The sequence below is a fragment of the Bactrocera dorsalis genome, chromosome 2, assembly GCF_023373825.1.
Source record: "Bactrocera dorsalis isolate Fly_Bdor chromosome 2, ASM2337382v1, whole genome shotgun sequence".
Taxonomy (NCBI): domain Eukaryota; kingdom Metazoa; phylum Arthropoda; class Insecta; order Diptera; family Tephritidae; genus Bactrocera; species Bactrocera dorsalis.
The window spans coordinates 63499144-63525091 of NC_064304.1; the positions used below are offsets into that span (position 1 = coordinate 63499144).

Sequence of the window (25948 nt, forward strand, 5' to 3'; positions counted from 1 at the left end):
GTTTTTCTTATGTACGTTACGCTTGAGCCCAATTCCTATAAGCCACTGTCGCCTTTTATTTTCCGGAGAATATCGGCGTATGATGCACCATCCTTTTTTGTAAGTATGATGGCGTCTGGCCTCGATCTAATTTTTTGTTCGAGTGGTTTTCGCTTCCTAACGACGTCCACCCAAGCTTCGCTTGCGTTGGGTCTAACCGTTGTATTGGCTTGCATTAATTTCGCTGCCTCGCTGTAGGTGGGCTGCTCCATTTTGTTTACATTTCTCGGCTTTTTAGTGGGAGGTAAAAAGCCTATTATCTCACGCAGTATTTTCGGGGTATTTACCTCCTTACCCATTGGGGAAACTTGGGATGCTTTCCCTACCATAATCCTTTTGGGTAGGTTTTTTCCGCCTTTCTCAGCCTTAGCATGTAGCGCCACTATGTTGCTTACCAGGTCGCGCATGGCCTGGTTTATGTGCCTTTAGCCAGCCATCATGTTCTCCAGGCCTTTTATTTAACTATCCAACTGGTTAAAGTTTTGGGTAGTTTCGCTACTTTGTATTTTTTCAGAGGGTTTGCCACCTTCAATTATGTGGTTGGCATTTTCGCATTCTCTTTTTGATCCAGCAACGGTGGATATCTTATTTTTTCCGTTAGGAGGTGTTCTCATAATTTTTGAGTTCCTTTTAAATGGATTCTCGGGGGTGCATCCACTACTGTTCTCAGAGGCCATACCTCAATGAGAAAATAGTTGGAAGCTACTGACAATAAGTATGTTCAGTGACTGCCCCTAAAACCTTGCTTATATTTTCAATAGTTGACAATGCCAAAACCAAAGGGAATACGGAAAAGGGGAAACAAAAGGAGAATAGCTGATCAAAACAAAACGCAGAGAACGTATATTTACAGAGAAGGTCCAACAACGGCCAAGCGTGTGAACTGTCAAAAGCTAACAAAATGCGATGGGTGCATTTCACCACAGCTGGCTAAGAAGGAGAAACTTTAACAGCAGAGCATTCAATGAAAATTATGCTCAGAGACTTACTTCGATTTTACAGCGGCATGCCGGCCTTTTGGCTAACATTATATTTTTATGCGTTTATGTGCAATTAAGTATGTACATGAATTGATTTGAAAATTATTTTTCACAAATTGATTACTTTTTCATTATATCCTATGCTTGATATAGTAGACATGTATACATACATATGTATGTATATGTGTATAATATGTACATACATATACGTATCTGTGTAAAATACTATAATAATACTAGCTGACCCCGCAGCCGTTGTCCTGCGCGAAATTATGTGTTTTGAAATGAAAAGACAAAAATTCATATCTTATTGATAATCATTTATTTGCTATTTGTCTACATTTTTCTTCAATGTAACGCAGCTTGATAAAAAAAATTTTTTTGTTTCTGTTTCAGTGCGTAAATGTACAGAGAAGATGGTTTTCCAACTCTTGAGCACGCCACGTATATCTGGCCGTGTGAAAAACATAGCATTTCCAAATGTATGCCACCCACTATGCGACTATTCTGTTGATCGTCATTTTAAATTCAATTTTCACTGGAAACGGAATGCTTTTGAACCGAATTGGCAAATCGTTAGAACTCAAAAGAAATCCATAGAATCAAGCTTTCTGTCCCTTATATTTGATAGGTGCATCACAATCAGATTGCGATGATGCGGTGGCATACCAGGCCTCTCCAAAGAATTTACAAATTCCACTGGTAATTCACGGTGTCGTCTTCATTGTCAGACGATCGATCGATTTGTATGATTGCAAGTCTCCTGGAATTTGACTTTGAATTTTCCAATTTAAGTCAACAACATAGGTATTTGAGGCAGCTAAGATTGCTCGTACACTCAAGGAATCGTACTTACGACAGTTTGGCCAATGTTCGTATAAACATTCGTGATGAGTCCATCTTTCGTGAATTGATAAACGGCATATGGGATTGATATCAGACCATGGGAAGTATCAATCAGTATTGACCCATTTCCAATTCTTAGCGTATGCAATGTAAAATGTCTTCGGCAATGTAATTTTTGGTCGTATCCCATAACGCGGATTTAAAGGCTGATCATCGCGAAATGTGTGTGAACTTCAGTGGCATTCGTTTTTCGGGTGGATTGTGTAAGTTCATTCTAATGCATTAGTTGAGAACACACCTGGATGTCCATCTACTGGATGACCCTGCTTCCTGCGTAACAATTTCTTCGATGATGCATCCCATGTATAATATCAACGTATTTCGAATAGGGCAATGTTCTCGCAAACGGATCGCAAAGTGGCGAATATGGTACGACCCATGTGTTGTCAACATTGATGTGTTGTTAACTTCGATATTTACGCCGATAGAGTGGATATCCATCATTTCCAGCTTGTGTTTCAGAAAAGCACATGGATAATGTTTCGCGCATTTATTGTCAGGCATACAAACCGAAGTGTGATTGTGGTGTCCGCAAGGTCCATGAACCATGTTGGTTTTCATCACTTCATATAATACTGGATCTTTCTCTGCATCATTAATTTCCGCAGAAATGAGTTCATCAATTTGATCTGGTGTGACAACCATCCACCATCCAAAGAATATGTACGTGCGACAAACCTCTCTTTTGCCACTCAACAGAGTACATTTAGCATCTAACAGTACCACATATATGTACCTACCCTACTCCAAGATAAACTCCATGAAACATCGTAACTGTTGTTTGAAAAGTCGTGCTGTGACATCGTGACGATCGCTTGCTTATTGACCGCGATCCATAATTCCGCACGTATGTCACCGCATCCTGGGAGTACTTCTTGCCTTGCCTTGCCTTTGGCTGCCATACTTTGATGGACCGATATTAGGGCGACCTCTTCGTGGCTTCGTAACAAATTTCAATCTGCAATTGACCTCTTTGTGTGAAACGCACGCAAAGTTTTTACTGAATAATTTTTCTTTTGAATAGCCGGAATAAAAAAGCAAGCCACCGAAATTGAACTATTCAAATAATTTACAAATCAAAATATTGAAAAACAAAACAAACAAAAATTGAAAAAAAATGTTTATGGAAAAAAGATACTTTTTGGAATTACCCTAAAAAAAAAAGTATTCTCCTTGTTTGGGAGGAGACCTATCCGAATTGGTGGTAATCACCGAAATCGGTCCAGGCGTTCTCTAGTTATAAGCGTAGTAACTAACATCACTTTCTTTTATAGATATTAAGCGATGTGATAAAAACTTGATCCACAGATGTCGCCTTTTTCTTTGGCATCGTTTTGTTTAATACACGTTTACGCCAATTTAAGGTTTGAATATTGGATACTGCGATGGTAGCGCCATCCATCGGTCAAACATTCCAAATTTAAAAATTGATTAAAAATGAAAAAATAATTTAAAAAACATTTTCCAGTGGACCAAAGTGTAAATATAAACCATTCCCGAATCTCCTTGAACGTACACACAAAATTTCATCAAAATCGGTCCATCCGTTTAGGAGCAATTCCAAGGCAAACACACGGTCAGAAGATTTATATATATAAAGATATGAAAAAACTAGTAATCTATATAAATAAAAATGAATCGCCAAAATGTATGTACGCGCATCACTTTCATACGACTGAACCAAATTTGACAATTCTTTTTTTAAAATGTTCGTTGAGGTTCAGGGATGGTTTATGCGGAGAAAAAAACTAGAAAAATTGCCGGAAAATCCCTAAAAGCGGCCCTTTTCTTTTTCCCATAGAAACGAATGGATGTTTGTTTATTAGCAACGCTAAGGGAACGACTGAACCAATCTTGATGAAATTTGCAGAGAATGTTCTGCGTGGATTGGGGAAGGTTTAGAAATAAAAAAACCTGTATGTCATTCATGAGGAAAAGTCGGAAAATTGAACAATTCCAAAAAGTTAATTTTTTCCATACAAATTTTTTATTCAATTTTTTTGTTTTGGTTTTCAATTATTTAAATCTTTCAAATTTGGCGTTTGCTTCAAAAATTTTTTAAAATTATACAGTGAAAATGTTATGTGTTTTTCACATAAAGTGATCAATTATAGATTGAAATTTGTCACGATGCCATGAAGAGGTCGCGCTAATATCGGTCGGCGTTATTTTTGGCATCAACACATTAGCAGCCCAAGGTACATGAACGAGTGCTCCCAGGATGCGATGACATTCGTACGGTATTATGGGTCGCGATCAATCAGAAAGCGATCGTCACGATGTCACAGCAAGACTTTTCAAGCAACAGCTTCGATGGACTTTATCTTGAAGCAACGCATATACTATGGTGCTGTTAGATGCTAGATGTACCCTGTTGAGTGGCAAAATAGAGGTTTGCCGCACGCACACATTCTTCTTTGGATGGTGGAAGGTGATTACATCAGATCAAATTGATGAAATCATTCAATCATGCGGCAATTCCTGATGCAAAGAAAGATCCAGTATTATACGAAGTGATGAAAACCAATAAGATTCATGTCAATAAATGCACGAAACAGTATCCACGTACTTTTCTTTCGGAAACACAAACTAGAAATGATGGATATCCACTCTATCGATGTCGCTCCATCTCTCCATTCTCCATTCTCCACTGTTGTCTAATTCACATTCAAAACTCATATCAATGTTTAGTATTGCAGTTTGATGTAATCGATAAAATACGTTTGTAAGTACGTCGCCAAAGGACGCAACATGGCGATTATTGGTCTTGAACGATACGGTCGATACGTGAACTGCAATAAAGCGCTTTGTAGGATTACTTTTACAATTCATGAACGTTTTCCGACTGTTGTGCGTCTCGCAGTTAATTTGGAGAATGGCCAAAGAGTGTATTTCAACCCAGAGAATACAGTATAGCCAGTGGAAAACATCGAGAGCAACAAAATTAACATTGACGAGTTTTTTCTCAACTTTCGTCAGTGATTCGTTTGTGAGAACATTGCTCTATTCGAAAATACTTTGGTATTATACATGGAATGCATCGTCGAATAGTTACGCAGAAAGCAAGGCCAACCAGTAGATTGACATGCAGGTGTCTTATCAACTAATGCATTAGGACGAATTTACACAATCCACCCGAAAAACGACGATTGTTTCTATCTTCGGTAGCTATTGATTAATGTACGCGGTTCAACTTTATTTGAGTCATTGTTTACTGTGAATGGTATATGGGAATATGTGAAAGTTTTGGAGAAGTAAGCCAGCAATTACAAATGCTGGAACACGTTAATCACTGGAATGAAAATGACGTTCGCATACTTTTCGATATAAACATCGACATTGTCAAAGACATTTTACGTCGTCTTCGCTAAAAATTGGAAATGGTACAATAACGGTTGATATTTCCGGTGGTTCGATATCAATTCCATCTTCCCTTTATCAATTCACGAAAGATGAACTCATCACAAATGTTCGGACATTGGCCAAATTATCGTAACTACGATTCCTTAAGTGCACGTGCAATGTTAGCTGCCAAAAATACCGATGTTTTTGACTTCAACTGAAAGATTTAAAGTCAAATTCCGGGAGACTTGCGCTCATACAAATCGATCGGTCGTATGAAGACGACGCCGTGAATTATCCAGTGGTAGTACTAAATTCTTTAGACAGGCTTGGTATGCCACCGTATCATTTGCGTCTCAAAGTAAGATCCGTCGTTATTATATTTCGCAATCTTCAAGCGCCGAAAGTGTGTAATGAAACCTGACTGATTGTGACGCACCTATCGAATACAAGGAGGAGAATGCTTGATTCTACGAATTCTTTTGAGGTCTAAGGATTTCTCTTTTAAGTTCAAACGTATTCCGTTTCCAGTGAAAATTGAATTTGAGATGTCAATCAACAGGACCTAAATATAGTCGCATAGTGTGAGGCATAAATTTGGAAATGCTATGTTTTTCACACGGCCGTGGCGTGCTCACGAGTTGGAAAACCATCTTTTCTGTACACCGGAACAGAAACCGAAAAATGTGTTTTATAAAGCTGCGTTACATTGAAAAAAAAAAAATGAAATGAGAAATTTAACTTTCTTTTCATTACAAACCATATAATTTCACGCAGGACAACGGCTGCGGGGTCAGCTAGTATATGTATATATATGTATGTACATAAATCATACTTTTTATAATTTAAAACTTACGTATTCATATGCACATGTAGCAAGCACACACGTATGTATGTAAGTACATACAACGCCTTCATGATTTGAAATCATGACATGACTTATTAGTTTATGTGTTGCACATTATACGTTTATATACAAGCATATGCATATACATATGTAGTGATATGAAAATCATTTTGCATGTAAAACTAATAGCATTCTAATAAAAAAATAAATATACACAGTAATATTTATAGTTTGTTTGGACTTGAACACCTTATGTTTCTTATAATTTCTTTAATATTTACACAATATACTTTTCTGCTAAATACTGTTGTATTATATTTGTAGCTAATAAAAATTGTATTTGTTGCAACATATACCATATATACCTACATACATATGTATGTATGTAAGTAAAATTGAAATTTAAATCATTATATCACTTAACAGTTATAAAATGTGCACGCACTAATCCATATGTAAATATATACTCGTACATATGTATATGTACATGTACTCGTACATATTGCCGAGCAAATAATGTATAAGTTAACAAAATAAATATTTTGTTATATAGTGTACTGTACCATGCAAGCCCAAGAATGCTCAGGAATGCAGGTACACAATTTGGCAAACGCATCACGCCACTTTACCGCTACTCACTAAAAGAGCACCAAACTAATATTACGGATATTAATGACGCTACTAGCACGCCACTAACAATATGCGTCGCTGCCGACGTCTCGCTCTGCCGGCGCTTAGAATGTTAAGTTGGTGATAGCATAAGCTTAGATTTAAGCTTTACTTTTAATTCGGCTGTCCTTTAAGTTGGTTGGACATCGCTCCAGCAACTTAGAAATTAAAGTTTAAACAAGTATTTTTGTACGGTTGTAACAAAATGTTTAAATAAAAAAATAAAATAAAACTTAAAAGTTTTTAACTGGCGCCCAACGTGGGGCCCCTAAAAGGGGCAATAACTGGCCCCTAAGAGGGGTATTTAAAAGTTAACTGGCTCTTAGAGGTGTACTTAAAAGTATTTAACTGGAGGCCTTTCACCAGGAGCCCAGCACCAGGAGCCCCCACATCAGGGGAAATAACTCCTTTAACCAGGAGCCCCCACCATAAGGGGAAATAACTGGCCCCACCATCAGGGATATGGCCCTTAAGAGGTGTACGTAAAAGTATTTAACTGGAGGCCTTTCACCAGGAGCCCAGCACCAGGAGCCCCTTTCACCAGGAATCCCTGATAAAAGAAGTCTGCAGCGCAATTTTTTTTCAATCAACTTAGCCGAATTAATCGTCCATCTGATCTCTTACCCACTCATGAGGAAGAGAAGCGTGCGAGAAAGTGGCCATCGGGGGAACCTTAGTAATGACGAAAAGGATTAAACGGGATACTTCTTCCAGTCATGCACGTTTGTAAGATGTTAGTTTTAAGAATTATAATTATGATTTCTAATTATTTATATCAATTAACTAAACAAGTGAAAAGTGTAAAAAAGAATATTATATTTTATCAATAACGAAAAATTTAAAAAAAAGGTGTTCATTTCAAAAAAAGTGTATTTAAAGGTGTATCCCTAGTCAAACACAAAAAATTAATATTATAAAAATTAAAAATGAGTAAAACTCAGTTATCACTAAAAATTCAAAAAATAAAAAGGAGGAAAAAGTTCCTATTCCTATATACGGTTTTCTAAATAAAAAAGAACATTATATTTTATCAATAACGAAAAATTTAAAAAAAAATTGTTCATTTCAAAAAAAGTGTATTTAAAGGTGTATCCCTAGTCAAACACAAAAAATTAATATTATAAAAATTAAAAATGAGAAAAAACTCAATTATCGCAAAAAAAGGTCGAACACAAATAAATTAATAAAATAAAAATTAAAGATGAGGAAAAACTCAATTATCGCTAAAAAAAAGTCGAACACAAAAAATTAATATAATGAAAATTAAAAATGAGATAAAACTCAATTATCGCTAAAAAAAAGTCGAACACAAAAAAATTAATAAAATAAAAATTAAAATGAGGAAAAACTTAATTATGACTTAAAATAGTCGAACACAAAAAATTAATAAAATAAAAATTAAAAATGAGGAAAAACTCAATTATCGCTAAAAAAAAAAGTCGAACACAAAAAATTAATAAAATAAAAATTAAAGATGAGGAAAAACTCAATTATCGCAAAAAAAAGTCGAACACAAAAAATTAATAAAATAAAAATTAAAATGAGGAAAAACTTAATTATGACTTAAAAAAGTCGAACACAAAAAATTAATAAAATAAAAATTAAAAATGAGGAAAAACTCAATTATCGCTAAAAAAAGTCGAACACAAAAAATTAATAAAATAAAAATTAAAAATGAGGAAAAACTCAATTATGACTCAAAATAGTCGAACACAAAAAATTAATAAAATAAAAATTAAAGATGAGGAAAAACTCAATTATCGCAAAAAAAAGTCGAACACAAAAAATTAATAAAATAAAAATTAAAAATGAGGAAAAACTCAATTATGACTTAAAATAGTCGAACACAAAAAATTAATAAAACAAAAATTAAAGATGAGGAAAAACTCAATTATCGCTAAAAAAAGTCGAACACAAAAAATTAATAAAATAAAAATTAAAAATGAGGAAAAACTCAATTATCGCAAAAAAAAGTCGAACACAAAAAATTAATAAAATAAAAATTAAAATGAGGAAAAACTTAATTATGACTTAAAAAAGTCGAACACAAAAAATTAATAAAATAAAAATTAAAAATGAGGAAAAACTCAATTGTTTATTTTGTTGCCAAAAATTTGCAAACAAAGTACTATTCACTTTCTCGATGGTTAAATAAAAATGCTCACGTATTTACAGTGTACAATAGTTTAACGTTTATTTAGACCTTATGAATAATATAATGTTCTATTTGGAGTCCGAATACACGTATACGGAGCGGGGAGGATGTCAACCGGACCGCTGAGTGATCGGAGGAGGTGAGGTTTTAATAATCCCAGAAAGCTGCTCACAGTGCAGTATAGAGCGGAAAATATAAACCGAAAATAATGTTTACGCGGCGCAGTGGTAAATCGAAAATGTGAGTCGAAGTGTTGATGTGGCGAATGTTGGTAGCGAATTGTGTCCGCTTTCCCTTTTTTTCTATCCCTTTTGATGAGTGGGTTGATGTACAGCTGTAGTGAGATGTGTTGGTGTTCTGTTGTGGTGTCATCAGCTGTGGTGAATTAAGTCGTCGTATTAGGGTGCGCCAATTTTTTCGGGTAAAGTAGGCGGATGCTTAACTCATTTAAACATCCTGGGCCCCCTAGGCGAATATTTTGCCTAGTGTTGTGTACGTATATGCGTTGGAATGTATATCGGTGTACTGCTAGTAGAGTACCCGAGGGCTCAGAATAAATGCTGAAAATGGCTTTGGTTTTAAACATATGTATGTATTTGCTTTTACGGTCATACGATATGAAACTATATGATGCGCATTTACGAGTTTGTAACTGCTTTTCGTAGTTATTATATAAAGCGGTTGTTTCTTTGATTTTCCTTTTTTGACATCCCATTATTATAGCAAACAAATGGATGCGTTGTTTGCTTTTATTCTATTAATTTGCGGTTATTTAAAATTTCTTATTTCATCGGTATGGTATACCGGTTGGTGCCTTTTCTGTATGAACGGCAATTGTTTGCCTTTAATTTATTCTCGGCTAGTAAAGGATAGTAACTCCACGCCTGGCTCAGATATGGCCAGAATGGGTACTCCTTAGCTCTGGAGTTAGGACAAAGCAGGGATCTTGCGAGAGAGTGGCCGGTAATTGCGAACGGCTTCATTAGAATTATAATTTTTTAAGTGGTGTGTGATTCTCACCAACTACCCTTATGAGAAGCGCTAATGTAAGTAGGTGCGATAAGAGCTACCTTTGCTTTTGTTAAGTCTAGGTGCGTCACAGTATTGCATTGGGAGTATGGTGATCACTTAACTTGCTTTTGAGATTTTATTTATTTGAAAATTTAAGCCTCTGTGGGGCAATAGGGGAAAAGTGGGGAAAAGTGTCAATTTTTTTTGTTTTTTTTTGTTTTTTTTTTATTTTTATTTTTTTTTTTTATTTTTATTTTTTTTTTTTTTTACTTTTTGAGACACTTTTTTTTATATGTTGATATGCACTAATTTGACGTTTAGTCCGCGCCACATAGTTTGAGATTTTTTAAGCAGGTTTTCTTGTATCATTATTGGCAAAAGCCATCCTGCGGGGTCGAAAAGTTACGAACATATCTTTTTGTTTTTATATGACGTTGTTAGGGGAAATCTGACTTTGTTTTTTCTACCATTATGTGGGGTATTCGAAAATTGTGGCTCTAGTGGTTGTCGTACGACGTACCGACCATTATATGATCGAGTAGTTGTGGCTTTAGAAAAGTCCTCACAATACTGATCTTCTATAGTTTGAAATTTCCTTAATTGTGAATTAAGGTGTTTATTTGTATTGTACTCAACTTGAGTTGGTATGGTTGTGACTAGTTCGGTAACTAGTCCACTTTGTGTTTCGCTGTGCAGCGTTTGAACTTTTTGTGCCTTTGAGAAATATGGTGTCTCTTGGCAATTTTTAGTATTTCGTGTTTCGGGAGTTGCGGTTGAAACTAAACCCGTGGCTTTTTTGGAGAAAGCGCTACTTTGGGGAGAGATCGGATATCTGCTGTAATGAAGCATTGTATGATGTCTTTTATGACAATATAAGCAGTTAAATTTGCTTTTGCAATTTTTAAGATTATGTGTATTGGACAAGCAGTTTGTACAGAGTCTTTTTGATCTGACAAAGTTGTTCCTTTCGTTAATATTTAAGTTTTTAAACCTCTGGCAATATATAAGTTTATGCCCTCTTTTACATAGTTCGCATGACGTATGTTTTTTCTGTTCGGATGTGAACGATTGCGTTTTGTAAAAGTTTTTGTTTGAATTGATTTTGTTACTAACTTGGGGTCTATTTAAGCTTCTATTTTGGTCGTGTTTAATGTTCTTAGTTTTGATTATTTTTTCTTCTAACCTTTCCGCAATTTCATATTGGGTGGTGAGAAAATCTTTCATTTGTTGCCACGTTGGGCACTTTTTTCGTGATGAGAGCGATTGCTCCCATAGAAGTAACGACTTTTCTGGTAATGCGTCGGTGCAAATGTTTACCAGAATTGGGTCCCAGCTGTCTGTGGTAATATTTAATGTCGATAGAATCGACAAACAATTAGAAACAGTGGATTGCAGTGTTACAAATTCTTCACTTTTTTGATTTTCGGCAAGTTTAATAATGTCGTTACTTGCTTATCGACCAGTATTCTTTGGTTTTCATATCTCGCTTTTAGAGCTTCCCAAGCCAAATTGAAATTATCGTCATTAAGAGCGAACTGTTTTACTATGACGCCTGCTTGACCTTTTGTCTTGTATCGTAGGTGATACAGTTTTTGTGCCTTTGATAGTTGTGGATGGTTGATGTGAACGGCCGTGAACATTTCCCGAAGGGACGGCCATTCTTCATAACCTCCGTAAAAGGTTTCTGTATCACATGCAGGCACCTCGAGTTGGATGCCTAAACTTGCCTCTTGATTGTATATTTGTGGCAGCTCTACTCTACTGTGGGGAGTAGGTGCAATTGCTTTAATGAGCTTTAATTGATCGGAGATCATAGCTTTCGTTTCTTCATATTGGTCTAAGCAGTTTTCAAAAATATCGTCAGCCGATGATTTAAAGCTTTGTGGTAGATCTGAATTGTCAGAATCTACTATGGCGTCATGAGCCGCTTGGAGGCGAGTCCAAAAATTTTCGAGATTTTGGCTCTTTATTTCCAATAACGATTCCGAGTTTTCGTGAATCGGTAAAGAGGCAAATCTAGTGCAGTATCTTGTTAAACTGTCACTTTGTGAAATGAATTTAACAACCTGTTTTGAGCGTGTAGCTCCTGCAGGTGTATTTTGATTATTGTTGTTGTTAACTATTTTCCAAAAAATATTATTTATTTATTTTATTTTAGCTTTAAGTTTGAAAATATCCGCACTTTTACTTTATTACCACCTTTTACGTCCTTATGTTAGTATTTAGGTACACCCTAATACTTGGACTTGTGTGTATGTAAGTATGTATGTGCTTATGAAGGTACTTATGTTTTGTGCAATTGAGAGCTCGCTGAGGAGATCAATGCGCTATGTACATAAGTATGCACGAATTGTTAGTGTGCTTATGATTATGCTTTTTCTTATATTCTTAAGCAATTGAGAGCTCGTTAGAGAGATCAATTCGCTGTTTTTGATTAATATGCACAAATTGTTTGTGCTAATGTATATGACCAAACAATATGCTGTAATGCTTGTGTAATTCTGTTTGGTTTGTTTTTGTTTTAAGCAATTGAGAGCTCGTTAAAGAGATCAATATGCACGACTTGTTAGTATATATTTCTGAGTTATGTTCTTAAGCAATTGAGAGCTCGTTAGAGAGATCAATTCGCTGTTTGTACACAATCCTGCTTGTTTTTGTTTGCCAAAGAACAAGAGGTATTGCCGAATAATTGCCAATGTGGCCTTTGAATATGTACTAATGTTTATGTGTTAATATAAGTAATATATGTTTTATATAATTCTTACAAGTTGTGTATGTTTTGATATACATACATACATATAAGTGTATGTTTGAACGTATATTGTTCAAGTTAATAATTTTTTATATACCCGAGCTTTTTGTATCGTTGTGTCCACAAACTTATGTATTTTTAGGGAAAATGACTTTTTTGTATTCCTTCCCATAAACGTAATTTGTGATTTTTATAATTTGTAACCGTTCCGTTTAGATGTTTACGGAAAGTTACGATTACCTTTTTTCTGAAGTTTAATTATAATTTATATTTTTAATAATTTGGTACCCAGTGTAGGGTATATAAAGAAATGTAGATTCTCTATGCCGTAAGCTTAAGGTACGTTTTTATATTTTCAAATAGAAGAAGTGCGCGAAACGGAATTGAAAAAAGTTATTTTCTTTTGCGCTCTTATATATGGATCTTCGTACGCAAGTAAATATGCACTGCAGTCCTGCTTATTACTCTTTGAGCATTAAGGGTACTGCCAAAACTTTATAACAAGTACATAAATCTTTGATTTTTCCTTTATTTTTGGAAATTTGGTATGTTTTAAGTAAGCAATATTTTTACATTTGCGTATTCCGATATATACATACATATATTATTTTAAACAATGATTCGGCTTTTACCGTGTTTGGTAAAATTTTATAAGCTGTAGGCATATATCAAATAAATAAAGGACATAATACGCTCACTTGGTACTTCATCTAGGGTTTTTGAGGGGATATATACATATGCCCGTGTGTGTCTGCGGGTATTCGGGCCTTTGATATTAATTCCTCTTCTTCTAGTCCTGTAGCTTACTGCTGCCTGCGGGCATTCCTTGTAGTTTTGTTGTTTTGTATTTTTGTGTGTTATTCGCGCCCGAATATTTGTTTTGTTTTAAGGTGCTTTAGTTTTTCGCGCCCGATTTGTGTTTTTTATTTCTGCTTTGTTTTATTTCTGTTTTTTCACAGCACTGTATGTATGTTGTTTTTGCACTGCACACTTTTTTAGTTGTTTTTTGTTTGTTATATACGTATGTTTTGTTTTTATTTGTGTTTGTTGCGATTCGCGCCGGCGAGATATTATTTTAATTTTCTATTTCGCGGCCGATTTTAATTTTGTTTTCAGGTAGCGCGCATTTGTTGCTTAAAATGTTTGGTGGCCTAATTTTTCAAATGCACTTTGTAAATTGTTGTTTTTTGTTCTGTTTGGGTCACTGCACTTTATTGTTTGGTTTTTTTTTTTTATTCTTGTCTTTTAGTTGATCACCACACTATTATGCATATATATGTATATTACCGCACTTCACTGCACTAGTTTGTTTTTCTTTTGTTTTGTGGTTTGTCTTGTGGCTATAAGTTTATAGTGCCTGTCGTTGAGGCTCGAAGGACCATGTTTATTTTGTTGCCAAAAATTTGCAAACAAAGTACTATTCACTTTCTCGATGGTTAAATAAAAATGCTCACGTATTTACAGTGTACAATAGTTTAACGTTTATTTAGACCTTATGAATAATATAATGTTCTATTTGGAGTCCGAATACACGTATACGGAGCGGGGAGGATGTCAACCGGACCGCTGAGTGATCGGAGGAGGTGAGGTTTTAATAATCCCAGAAAGCTGCTCACAGTGCAGTATAGAGCGGAAAATATAAACCGAAAATAATGTTTACGCGGCGCAGTGGTAAATCGAAAATGTGAGTCGAAGTGTTGATGTGGCGAATGTTGGTAGCGAATTGTGTCCGCTTTCCCTTTTTTTCTATCCCTTTTGATGAGTGGGTTGATGTACAGCTGTAGTGAGATGTGTTGGTGTTCTGTTGTGGTATCATCAGCTGTGGTGAATTACGTCGTCGTATTAGGGTGCGCCAATTTTTTCGGGTAAAGTAGGCGGATGCTTAACTCATTTAAACATCAATTATCGCTAAAAAAAAGTCGAACACAAAAAATTAATAAAATAAAAATTAAAAATGAAGAAAAGCTCAATTATCGCTAAAAAAAGTCGAACACAAAAAATTAATAAAATAAAAATTAAAATTAGATAAAACTCAATTATCACTTAAAATAGTCGAACACAAAAAATTAATAAAATAAAAATTAAAAATGAGGAAAAACTCAATTATGACACAAAATAGTCGAACATAAAAAATTAATAAAATAAAAATTAAAAATGAGGAAAAACTCAAATATCGCTAAAAATAGTCGAATACAAAAAATTAATATAATGATCACTACAAAAAAACAAAAAAAAAGGAGGAAAAAAGATTCTATTCCTATATACCGTTTCCCAAACAAAAAATGAAGGTTAATAAATAATAACGTGAAAAATTTAAAATTCATAAATTAAAAAATTTTAAATTTTCCTACTTTAGAAATAAAATGTTTATCAAAAAGAAAATAATGTGTTCGAAATTAAAATATGTAATATATTGAAAATTAAAATAAAAATTTAAAACATTGTAAAAAATTTAAAATTTAAAAAATATTGAAAATTTAAATACAAAATTTAAATAATTAAAAGATAAAAATCAAACAGAAAATGAAGGTAAATAAATAATAATGTAAAAAATTTTAAATTTATAAATTAAAAAATTTTAAATTTTCGTACATTAGAAATAAAATGTTTATCAAAAAGTAAAAATTAAAATATTTAAAAATGAAATTGTAAAAAGAAAAAATTACTAAAAACACTTATGTTATTAGCTGAGCCAAGGCCAATATTATGATTTAAGAATCACTTGTAAGAACTAAAACAAATTGTAAACTTTTTTTCCAATATTTAAATATGAATGTAAAATTGTAAAAATTAAAAGGAATTGTAAACCTTTTTTCTAACATTTAAAGCAACAAATCATGTAAAATATGTACATAGTTGAGAAATACATCACTTAGTCGCGCAAAGGCGAATAATCATCATCAGTCTAAGGAATCAAGCCAATCGTTAATGAATATGATACCAGCGCCAAAGATGCCACTACGTATGTCGCTCAATGAAACATTTTAATAATTAAATGCTTACGGTACGAAAGAGGACCCCAGAGCTCAGCCATAATACTCATTACATTGAAGTCTCCCAGTTCTCCAAATAAGAATTTACAATAACTTGGCTGTCGAACGCGGACGTTCGAAATTAAGAAGGGAGGAGTTAACAAAATAAATATTTTGTTATATAGTGTACTGTACCATGCAAGCCCAAGAATGCTCAGGAATGCAGGTACACAATTTGGCAAACGCATCACGCCACTTTACCGCTACTCACTAAAAGAGCGCCAAACTAATATTACGGATATTAATGACGCTACTAGCACGCCACTAACAATATGCGTCGCTGCCGACGTCTCGCTCTGCCGGCGCTTAGAATGTTAAGTTGGTGATAGCATAAGCATAGATTTAAGCTTTACTTTTAATTCGGCTGTCCTTTCAGTTGGTTGGACATCGCTCCAGCAACTTAGAAATTAAAGTTTAAACAAGTATTTTTGTACGGTTGTAACAAAATGTTTAAATAAAAAAATAAAATAAAACTTAAAAGTTTTTAACTTATACACAAATCTAGATACATACATACATACAAGTTTATACCACCAGTTCATATTACATGAACATATTGTATTTCTGTTATAAATATGTAACCCATATGGTACTTTCCTAATACTGTCCGCCTTAGGTGGTCCAAAAATGTAACTCATAGATTGTAAGATGAATCTTTCCACTTGTAACATATGTCCTACATATGTCCTATCTCAAGTGGATTGTAGATATACTTCCTAGAATGTAAGATTAATATTTGTATCTAGGCTTAAACAAAATATTGTATTTAAGAAAATGTAATAAAGAAAACGAGGCAGTCGCTCGTGGTTGCCCAAAAACAAACGACATAATTAATTGGCGATCCTGCCAGGAGACACGTAAACTCCTGTTGGACCAAAAACAAAAAAAAAAACGCAAACAAGTATCGCGAAGTCGACTCAAAGCGTACGGTGGAAATTAGAAGCGCGCAAAGCAATTAACGGCAAAATAAAAAATCGCTAAGTCCAAAAAGAGACATAAGAAAAAATCTCAGCGCCACTTAGAAAAATATTGAAAAAATTTCGAGTGTGTGTTTGTGCCACCAATTGCCAATCAAACGCAGCACGTTTAAGCAGATTACGGGCGAACAACAAGCAACGCATTACAACAAAAAAAAAAAACAAAAAATTTAAAACAGAAAACTACAACAGTTTCACAAATAAAGTGATTTTAAAATCTGAAATGAAAAACCAAAAACTGAAAGTGAAAATTTTTGAAAATTTCAAACAAATAGAAGAAAGTGCGTGGATCTATAAACTATCCACATAAAAACAAATAAATAAAAAATTTTCACCAAAAAACATATTTCGTTTAAACCTCGCACACGACCACCAACGACGACCATTGCACAACCAACCGCCAAAATTCGACTTAAAAAGCAACAGCAGCAGCAAAGGCAACAATAGCCGCAACAGTAGTAACAGCAGCAATAGCAACAGTAACAACAGCAGCAGTAGAAGCAGCAACATAAAATTAGTTGTAAGTAAGGCTTATACATATGTATTTATTAATTAAATTAAGTATAAAAATTGTTTATTGTGAGTATTAATTTGCTTCATGAAACTCACAAATACATATAGTAACGGGTGATTTTTTTGAGGTTAGGATTTTCATGCATTAGTATTTGACAGATCACGTGGGATTTCAGACATGGTGTCAAAGAGAAAGATGCTCAGTATGCTTTGACATTTCATCATGAATAGACTTACTAACGAGCAACGCTTGCAAATCATTGAATTTTATTACCAAAATCAGTGTTCGGTTCGAAATGTGAAAATCCGCTTTTTTATCGACAAATTTTGTTCAGCGATGAGGCTCATTTCTGGTTGAATGGCTACGTAAATAAGCAAAATTGCCGCATTTGGGGTGAAGAGCAACCAGAAGCCGTTCAAGAACTGCCCATGCATCCCGAAAAATGCACTGTTTGGTGTGGTTTGTACGCTGGTGGAATCATTGGACCGTATTTTTTCAAAGATGCTGTTGGACGCAACGTTACGGTGAATGGCGATCGCTATCGTTCGATGCTAACAAACTTTTTGTTGCCAAAAATGGAAGAACTGAACTTGGTTGACATGTGGTTTCAACAAGATGGCGCTACATGCCACACAGCTCGCGATTCTATGGCCATTTTGAGGGAAAACTTCGGACAACAATTCATCTCAAGAAATGGACCCGTAAGTTGGCCACCAAGATCATGCGATTTAACGCCTTTAGACTATTTTTTGTGGGGCTACGTCAAGTCTAAAGTCTACAGAAATAAGCCAGCAACTATTCCAGCTTTGGAAGACAACATTTCCGAAGAAATTCGGGCTATTCCGGCCGAAATGCAAACCCGAAAAATAACGATTATAAAAAAGAGGCTAAAATAAAGAATTTTTAAGAGATCAAGATAATTTTATAATTTTTCAAAATGGCAGTGAATAATTTTACTGTAGACCATATAGCTAGATTAATAGCTACACAAACCGCAAACTTAAGAACTGAGATAGCTCAGTTGAGTAATAGAATTAAAATTCTAACAGATGCGTCACATGTAACTGAGTATGAAACTCAAAGAATTAACGATTCCATAACATGTGACGAAAATTTAGACATAATAAAGTCTTTGCCAGAATTTTCCGGTAAATCTTATGTCAGCTGGAGAGAAGCTGCTAAGAATTCGATAAGCCTGTATATTGAAGGTAGTAGAAGGTATTTTGGAGCACTAACTATCCTCCGAAATAAGATTGTAGGTAATGTCAACGATATGTTAACTAATCATGGCACAGTTTTGAATTTAGAAGCAATATTTGCAAGATTAGATTTTGCTTACGCCGACAGACGACCAATTCACGTAATTGATCAAGAAATGAGCGTTATGAGACAAGGATCGACACCCTTAATTGATTATTATAATGAAGTCAATCAGAAATTGATATTAATAATAAATAAAACTATAATTACGCACGGCACCAATTCAGATATTACAAAACAATTAAATATCAAGAATTGAGAAACCGCGCTAAGAACTTTTATAACTGGTTTAAATTACCCTGTAAACTAAATATTATTTACATTAATACCTACCGATTTGCCAAATGCTCTTGCTAAAGCACAAGAACTTCATTCAAATCAAATACGATCGCAATTTGCTTTGCAATTTACTAAAAACAATCATGAAATTGGTTCACGAAACAAGCCTCAAGCTAACCGAAGATATTCAAATTTTCAGAATATCTTAAGGCACCCCCAAATGAATAATAATTCATACCAAATGTATTCCAATCACCCAGAACCTATGAAAGTAAATCAATCAATCCAATTAATAAATAAACTCAGTCATGTGCAAAGAAACCAACCACATGTTAGGAGTAACAGGTATAATTGGCAAACCAATTATCAGCCAACAAACATACCAAAAAGCTCAATTGAAAGTGCACAAATAAGCGCACAACCTCAACCAAAAATTCAACGAATTAATAATATTGGTGAGAACCATTTTTTAAGGGTAAATTCTGATTTGCCGTATGTTATTAAAACCGATACATAAACTGGGCAAATCTTCAGAATTCTCATAGATACGGGGGCAACCAGCTAATATATACGGGCCGGAATTTATAATAATAAAAACCGTTTAGTAATTAAGAAGAAGGTTAGAACCATTCACGGTTCGACCATAATAAAATATTTTCATAATATCAATCTGTTTGGTATACAGGAACGTTTTTATGAAATTAACAATTTAGAGAGCGATCTTTTAATTGGAATTAATTTCCTAAAAAAAATCGGAGCGACAATTGATATTCTGAATAGAAAATTAATTTATGGGAATAATAAAACAGAGAAAATAAATTTTCTCAATGTTTTAATTATACTAAACCCCTTGGGACAAAAAAGTCCTGAGGCACCCGTCAATAATAATATTAGCAAAAATTATACTAAGGATAGAAAAATTAATGAAGCAATGCTCACAACATTTTAAAAATAATGTTGAAATTTCTAACGAAGTTGCTGATACGTACAAATGTAATAATAATGAAACGAAAGATATCAACATTTCATTGCTAAGAGAGGACGTTATTGAAATAATAAATAAAGCTCATCAAAATGTTAACATGGATTTACCTTTTAGAACAGATATTAAAGCAGAAATTAGAACTGAGGATGACAAACCTATATGGTCCAAACAATATCCTTATTCTATATCTGCAAATAATTTTGTTAATAAGGAAATCGAAAGTTTACTCGCAAAAGGGATTATACGACCATAGTAAAAGCCCATATAATTCTCCCGTTTGGGTCGTTCCAAAAAAAGGTATAAATAAAGATGGTAGTCCGAAATTAAGACTGATCATCGACTTTAAAAAAATGAATGAAAAAACAATAACCGACAGGTACCCAATGCCTAATCCCGAGGTGATACTTTTTAATTTGGGAGAATCAAAATACTTTTCCACAATAGATTTAGAGTCTGGATTTCATCAGATATTGATGGAAGAAAACGATATAGAAAAAACAGCATTTTCTGTAAATAACGGAAAATATGAATACCTTAGAATGCCATTTGGACTTAAAAATGCTCCAAGTATATTTCAGAGAGCAATAAATAATATTTTACATGAATTTATAGGAAAATTTTGTCACGTATATGTTGACGACATAATAGTATATTCAAAAACTCTAAAGGAACATATATCTCATTTGAAATATATAGTACAAACCTTCGAAGAAGCCCATATGAAAATATCTATAGAAAAATCTAAATTTATAGAAACCGAGGTGGAATTTTTAGGATACGTTGTATCCCATAAAGTTATAAAAACTGATCCCAAAAAAGTAGAGACAATAAAAAATTGCCCATATCCCAAGACGTTACGACAACTTAGAGGATTTTTAGGATTAACGGGATACTATAGAAAATTTATAGGAAATTATGCAACAATAGCTAAACCACTAACAAAACACTTAAAGGGAGAAAATGGTAAAATATCGCAGTATATGTCCAAAAAAACAATTATTAATCTTGATCAAGAAGGAATTGTTGCTTGTGAAACCTTAAAAAGAGCGTTACAATAACAGGTTGAATTAGCTCAACCAAACTTTGAGAAAAAATTAATTTTAACTACTGACGCATGTAATGTTGCTGTAGGTGCAGTCTTATCCCAAGAAGGAAGACCAATAACATTTATTTCAAAGACATTAAACACCACCGAACAAAATTACGCAACAAACGAAAAAGAATTATTCGCCATAGTTTGGGCATTAAAGACATTACGCCATTATCTTTATGCAGTAAAAAATTTAGAAATTCATACGGATCATCAACCATTAGCATTCGCAATGTCCGAAAAAAATCCAAATGTTAAAATGAAAAGATGGCGAGCTTTTATTGAGGAGTTTTCTCCAAAAATTATTTACAAACCGGGAACAACAAATGTAGTTGCTGACGCATTATCAAGACAAGTATTAAATAATTTAACTAGTTCATGTGAGTCGAGTGACTCAAGTGATTCACTAATAAAAACCCAACATTCCGCAGAAAGTAGCGATGAGTACCAAATTCATGAAACAAAAAAACCTTTGAATCATTTTAAGCAGCAGATAGTAATCGATAATGGAGCAAAAATTACTGTCTTAGAGACTATTTTTTCTTTTAATAATAAACGTTTTTTAATTGAATATGACAGACCAGAAAATATAATTGGTATTTTAAAAGAATATATGAATCCAAAAGTAGTTACAGGAATATTTTGCACACCTGAAGTGCTATATGCAATAAAAAACATTTTGAAGGAGACATTTCCCACTATAAATTTCTATATACTAAACTATTCCCTAATGATATCTGCAATAAAGAAGATCAAGGATCGATAATCGAGCAAACACATAATAGAGCACATAGAAATTATAGGGAAAATTTGGCACAAATTAGGCAGCAATAATATTGGCCTTTAATGATAAAACAATTTAAGCTGTACGCAAAAAATTGTAGCATATGTAATAGTAATAAATAGGAAATAGTAATAAATAGGAAAGAAACTAATTCCAATAGGGGAAGCACCAATACCAAACAAAGAGGGAGAACAACTCCATATAGATATTTTTTTCGCACAAAAGCTTAAATTTCTTACATGTCTAGATTCATATTCCAAATTTCTAATCGTAAAATATATAGAAGACAAATCAAATTTAGAAGAAAAAGTTTTGGAACTGTTACAAACATTTCCAAATGTTAAAAGTATAGTTATTGATAATGAACCAGGCTTAAGTACGATACAGTTCAAGTCTTTAATGGAAAGGATTAATGTGCAAATTTATTATTGTACACCACGCCACAGTACAAGTAATGGCCAAATAGAAAGAGTTCATTCAACACTGATTGAAATCTCCAGATGTTTAAAGCAAGAACACAGCTTAATTAGTAATTTTGAATCAATTATGAGAGCAGAACAATTCATTCTGTAACAGGTAAACAACCTTGCAACATTTTATTTAATAAAGAGCCTCACGATAATATGCAAAATGTATTGCAAGAGCTCAAGAGAAAATGCTAGAGCATCATAACAAGAAAAGGCTTCAGAAAAGTTATCAGAAAGGAGATATTATTTATGAAAAAATTTATGGGGAAAGAAATAAATTGAACCCCAAGTACAAAGGACAAGTAGTATTAGAAGATTTAGGAAATACAATTAAAATACAAAACAGAAACAGAATAATACAATAATATTAAATCTTAAAATTCTTTAGGTTCACAATGTTATACATCATCATACTTTATACGGCAATGCCATTCATCACAGCTCAAATCGAAATCATGGATCTCAATCACGGGAATGGATATTCCCTTCTGAACCTAGAAAAAGTAAAGTTGGTCGAAAGATACGACAGAATTACATATCTTATTAATACAACAATGTACAAAGAAATAGTTGACAATTTAGAGGAAATGACACTCAAAGAAAAAGAACCGAATCCGCTTGTAATGGCTAAAATTAAGCATATTAGAACTCAGATATATACACTCACCCCACATCATAGAATTGAGGAAAGGGGATTAGTTAATATTATAGGGACAGGTCTTAAATATATTTATGGCGTCATGGACGACGAAGACCGTCAAGAAATAGAAGGCAAATTAGAAATAAATACAATCAATGCCCACAATGCAATCGAACAAATCAATGTTCAGAAAAACATTAATGAAAAATTTAACTACCAAATTAAAGCTATTAGCGATAATACTAACAATCACTACAGGAAATTATTTCAGAATATAAACGCAGTTAGCTCAGAATTAAATAAAATAGTAAAGGAACGGTGGACAAACAAACTGTTGGGGAATTTAATGTATATTGAGACTGATATCGTAAGAATAAAAGAGATCATAATGACGAGCCAAAATAACCTCTTAAGTAGAGATATTATTTCAGATGACGATAGTTTAAAATTGAATATAACTTTTGAAAAATTGGGTAAGATCAAAATTGTAATTGTCACTCAAAACGAAAATATTGTGATTTTAGTAAAGATTCCTAGTTTTACTAAAGAGACCTATCAATCAATATACATTCAACCTATACCGAATATAAATCAAGCAGAATTAAATATACAAGAAAAGGAAATTTTATGTCTAAATGATATCACATATAAAAAGACTTCCATTAAAAAAGAATTAGAAGAATACAAAGACGATTGCATCGAATATTTATTTAGGAGTCAAATTAAGATGAATTGTAAATATAAGTATAATAACCAATCAAAAGTAATAGAAATGAATACAAACCATATTTACGTAATCAATGCAAAAAATAAAACCATTTATCACAACTGTAATTCTAACAACTTTACTATTAACGGTAATTATTTAATACGATTTGAAAATTGTAATGTTCAAATTGATAACTTAGTCTATAGACATCATAAGCCTCTCACAATGAAACTATTACCAAATCCAGTTAAGGTTATTAATATTACAATCACAACGAATTTAAGTATGGAAGAAATACATTTTCAAAACATTAAAAATATTCAAGAAATAACAGAACTCAGGTATGAAGCAAAAAAAAGTAAAATGATAAATTACAGTCTGATAACAATTGTCAGCCTTATAATAGTAATACTAATAATCTGTAAATACAAAAAGAATAAGAGCACACAGGTTAAAATTAACATTGAACAAATTCCAATGCAAGATCAAGCCCAACCTATAGATCAAATGATGGAAAGGATCAAGCACTATTCCTCTTTGAATCGGGACGCTTCAATTTAGAGGTGGGGGAGTTAATACCACCAGTTCATATTACATGAACATATTGTATTTCTGTTATAAATATGTAACCCATATGGTACTTTCCTAATACTGTCCGCCTTAGGTGGTCCAAAAATGTAACTCATAGATTGTAAGATGAATCTTTCCACTTGTAACATATGTCCTACATATGTCCTATCTCAAGTGGATTGTAGATATACTTCCTAGAATGTAAGATTAATATTTGTATCTAGGCTTAAGCAAAATATTGTATTTAAGAAAATGTAATAAAGAAAACGAGGCAGTCGCCCGTGGTTGCCCAAAAACAAACGACATAATTAATTTACATGGGCATACACATGTAAATATGTCACCAACAAAAGACAACAATCGTCACAAGCCAATATTTTAGCCAAATAGTCGATGTCTAAATTTGTAGAAAACACACAAACACATACATATTCAAGTATTCTAACAACTTAATTTTATGAGTAAAACACTCATCGGTTGGGTCAAACCACTCAGGAAAAACATTTTCCGTTTTTTCTTTAATTGCGGACAACATCAGACTACGAACATTTGAACAGTGAGCATATTTGTTGAAAAGGTTGACGTACCACATCATCTGCAGTCGACACACTTCGAAGACCCTATCACTTGGATTGACTAGCCTAAAATCCGCGTCATCCTTATAATTTTTCGCTTTGATTAGGGCCTCTGAATAAAGCGATAAATCACTTTGTGTCTTCGTCATTGCTTTAGCGCATTTTTCGGAATGGATTTTACACAGAATTTTTTGGTAAATACCATAGCCAGTGTAATACCGCTTGATCTGGACGTCAGCTGTGTCGTCCTCTTCAACAAAGTTTTTGTCTGGAATACTGAACGATTCCAGATCGAGTTGCTCAGATTCGTGTTCAACTCCCTGTACTTCTAGATGACGATCTTCGCGGCCTGAGTTCCAATCTAAATCTATGTCGTCATCATCCTCACAGTTAGCCCCCTTATTTTGAAAATTTTGCCTCAAAATTTTCATCGAAATTAATCGAGCTACTATATATTGTATCTCATTGGCAGACGGATGGGTATTGATACCCTGGCTAGCCCGGACTCTATAAAATAAAAATTTTTCCAACGCGTCTTGATTCAGTTTCCCAAGGAATAAATAACTTAATTCCTTTTGTTCCCTGAATAATTCTTGACTCAACTGAATCATTCCAACAATTGTGGAACAGAACCCACTTATACACCTACTGTGAGCCATGTTCGGAAGTTTTATTGATTTCAAGTACTTAAGGTAATCAAAGAGACGCTGGACCTTCCCGGAGTCGTTCTTTAATAACGGATATTTTAAGGGATTTTTTGAAACAAAATTTTTGCAGTCTAGATCATCGAACAGATCATTCATTTTTTTAACCAATAACCGCGTAGGCTGTGCACATTTTAATATATATTCGTCGGAGCCGAATAAATTTTGGCTATCGGCCATTTCTATGCCAGCCGCAACCGAATTGCTCAGAACTTCGGTTGCACGTTTGACGGACATTTTTTCAAAAACGCTAGGATATACGTGGGCCTCTGTGAGTTTTGGACATATCTTGAAACATGTATTGTCCTGATCTATGGAGTAAAGTTTTTTTATAACTTTAAAGCTGCCTATTCCATCTTGAGTTGAAATATCATGTTTCATAAATGTGTTTCGGACGGACTTAAAAAGATGGCAATAGTCATATAAACAATATATCTTGGAACCTTCGTACAAATAAAAGGGTTTTTCTTCAGAAATATTTAAATAATTCATAACTGAAATATTAGCGGGCCCTTGATCACAGACTAAAGCTTTTACGTTCAGTCCAATTGACTTTAGTGCTGTGATGTTCTTATTTAAAATTTCTTCTAATTTGTATGTAGAAAGTCCATTTTTGGAAATATAATAAGAAAACACATATTTCCAATTGGAACTCAACCCT

At 33.6% G+C, this 25948-nt stretch overlaps 2 protein-coding genes across 2 annotated transcripts in view; both read right to left on the reverse strand.

Annotated features, from left to right (window-relative positions):
* The window catches only part of LOC125776669 (uncharacterized), a 532635-nt gene that overhangs the window by 271086 nt on the left and 235601 nt on the right, over positions 1 to 25948 (reverse strand). The gene's annotated exons all lie outside the window — the stretch shown is intronic.
* Positions 13919 to 25948, reverse strand: part of LOC105227127 (molybdopterin synthase catalytic subunit) — a 111766-nt gene continuing 99736 nt past the window's right edge. Inside the window, exon 5 of the mRNA XM_049450130.1 lies at positions 13919 to 14609. Coding sequence (XP_049306087.1) covers positions 14604 to 14609 — 6 coding nt within the window. The 3' untranslated portion in view covers positions 13919 to 14603. The remainder of the gene's footprint in view (positions 14610 to 25948) is intronic.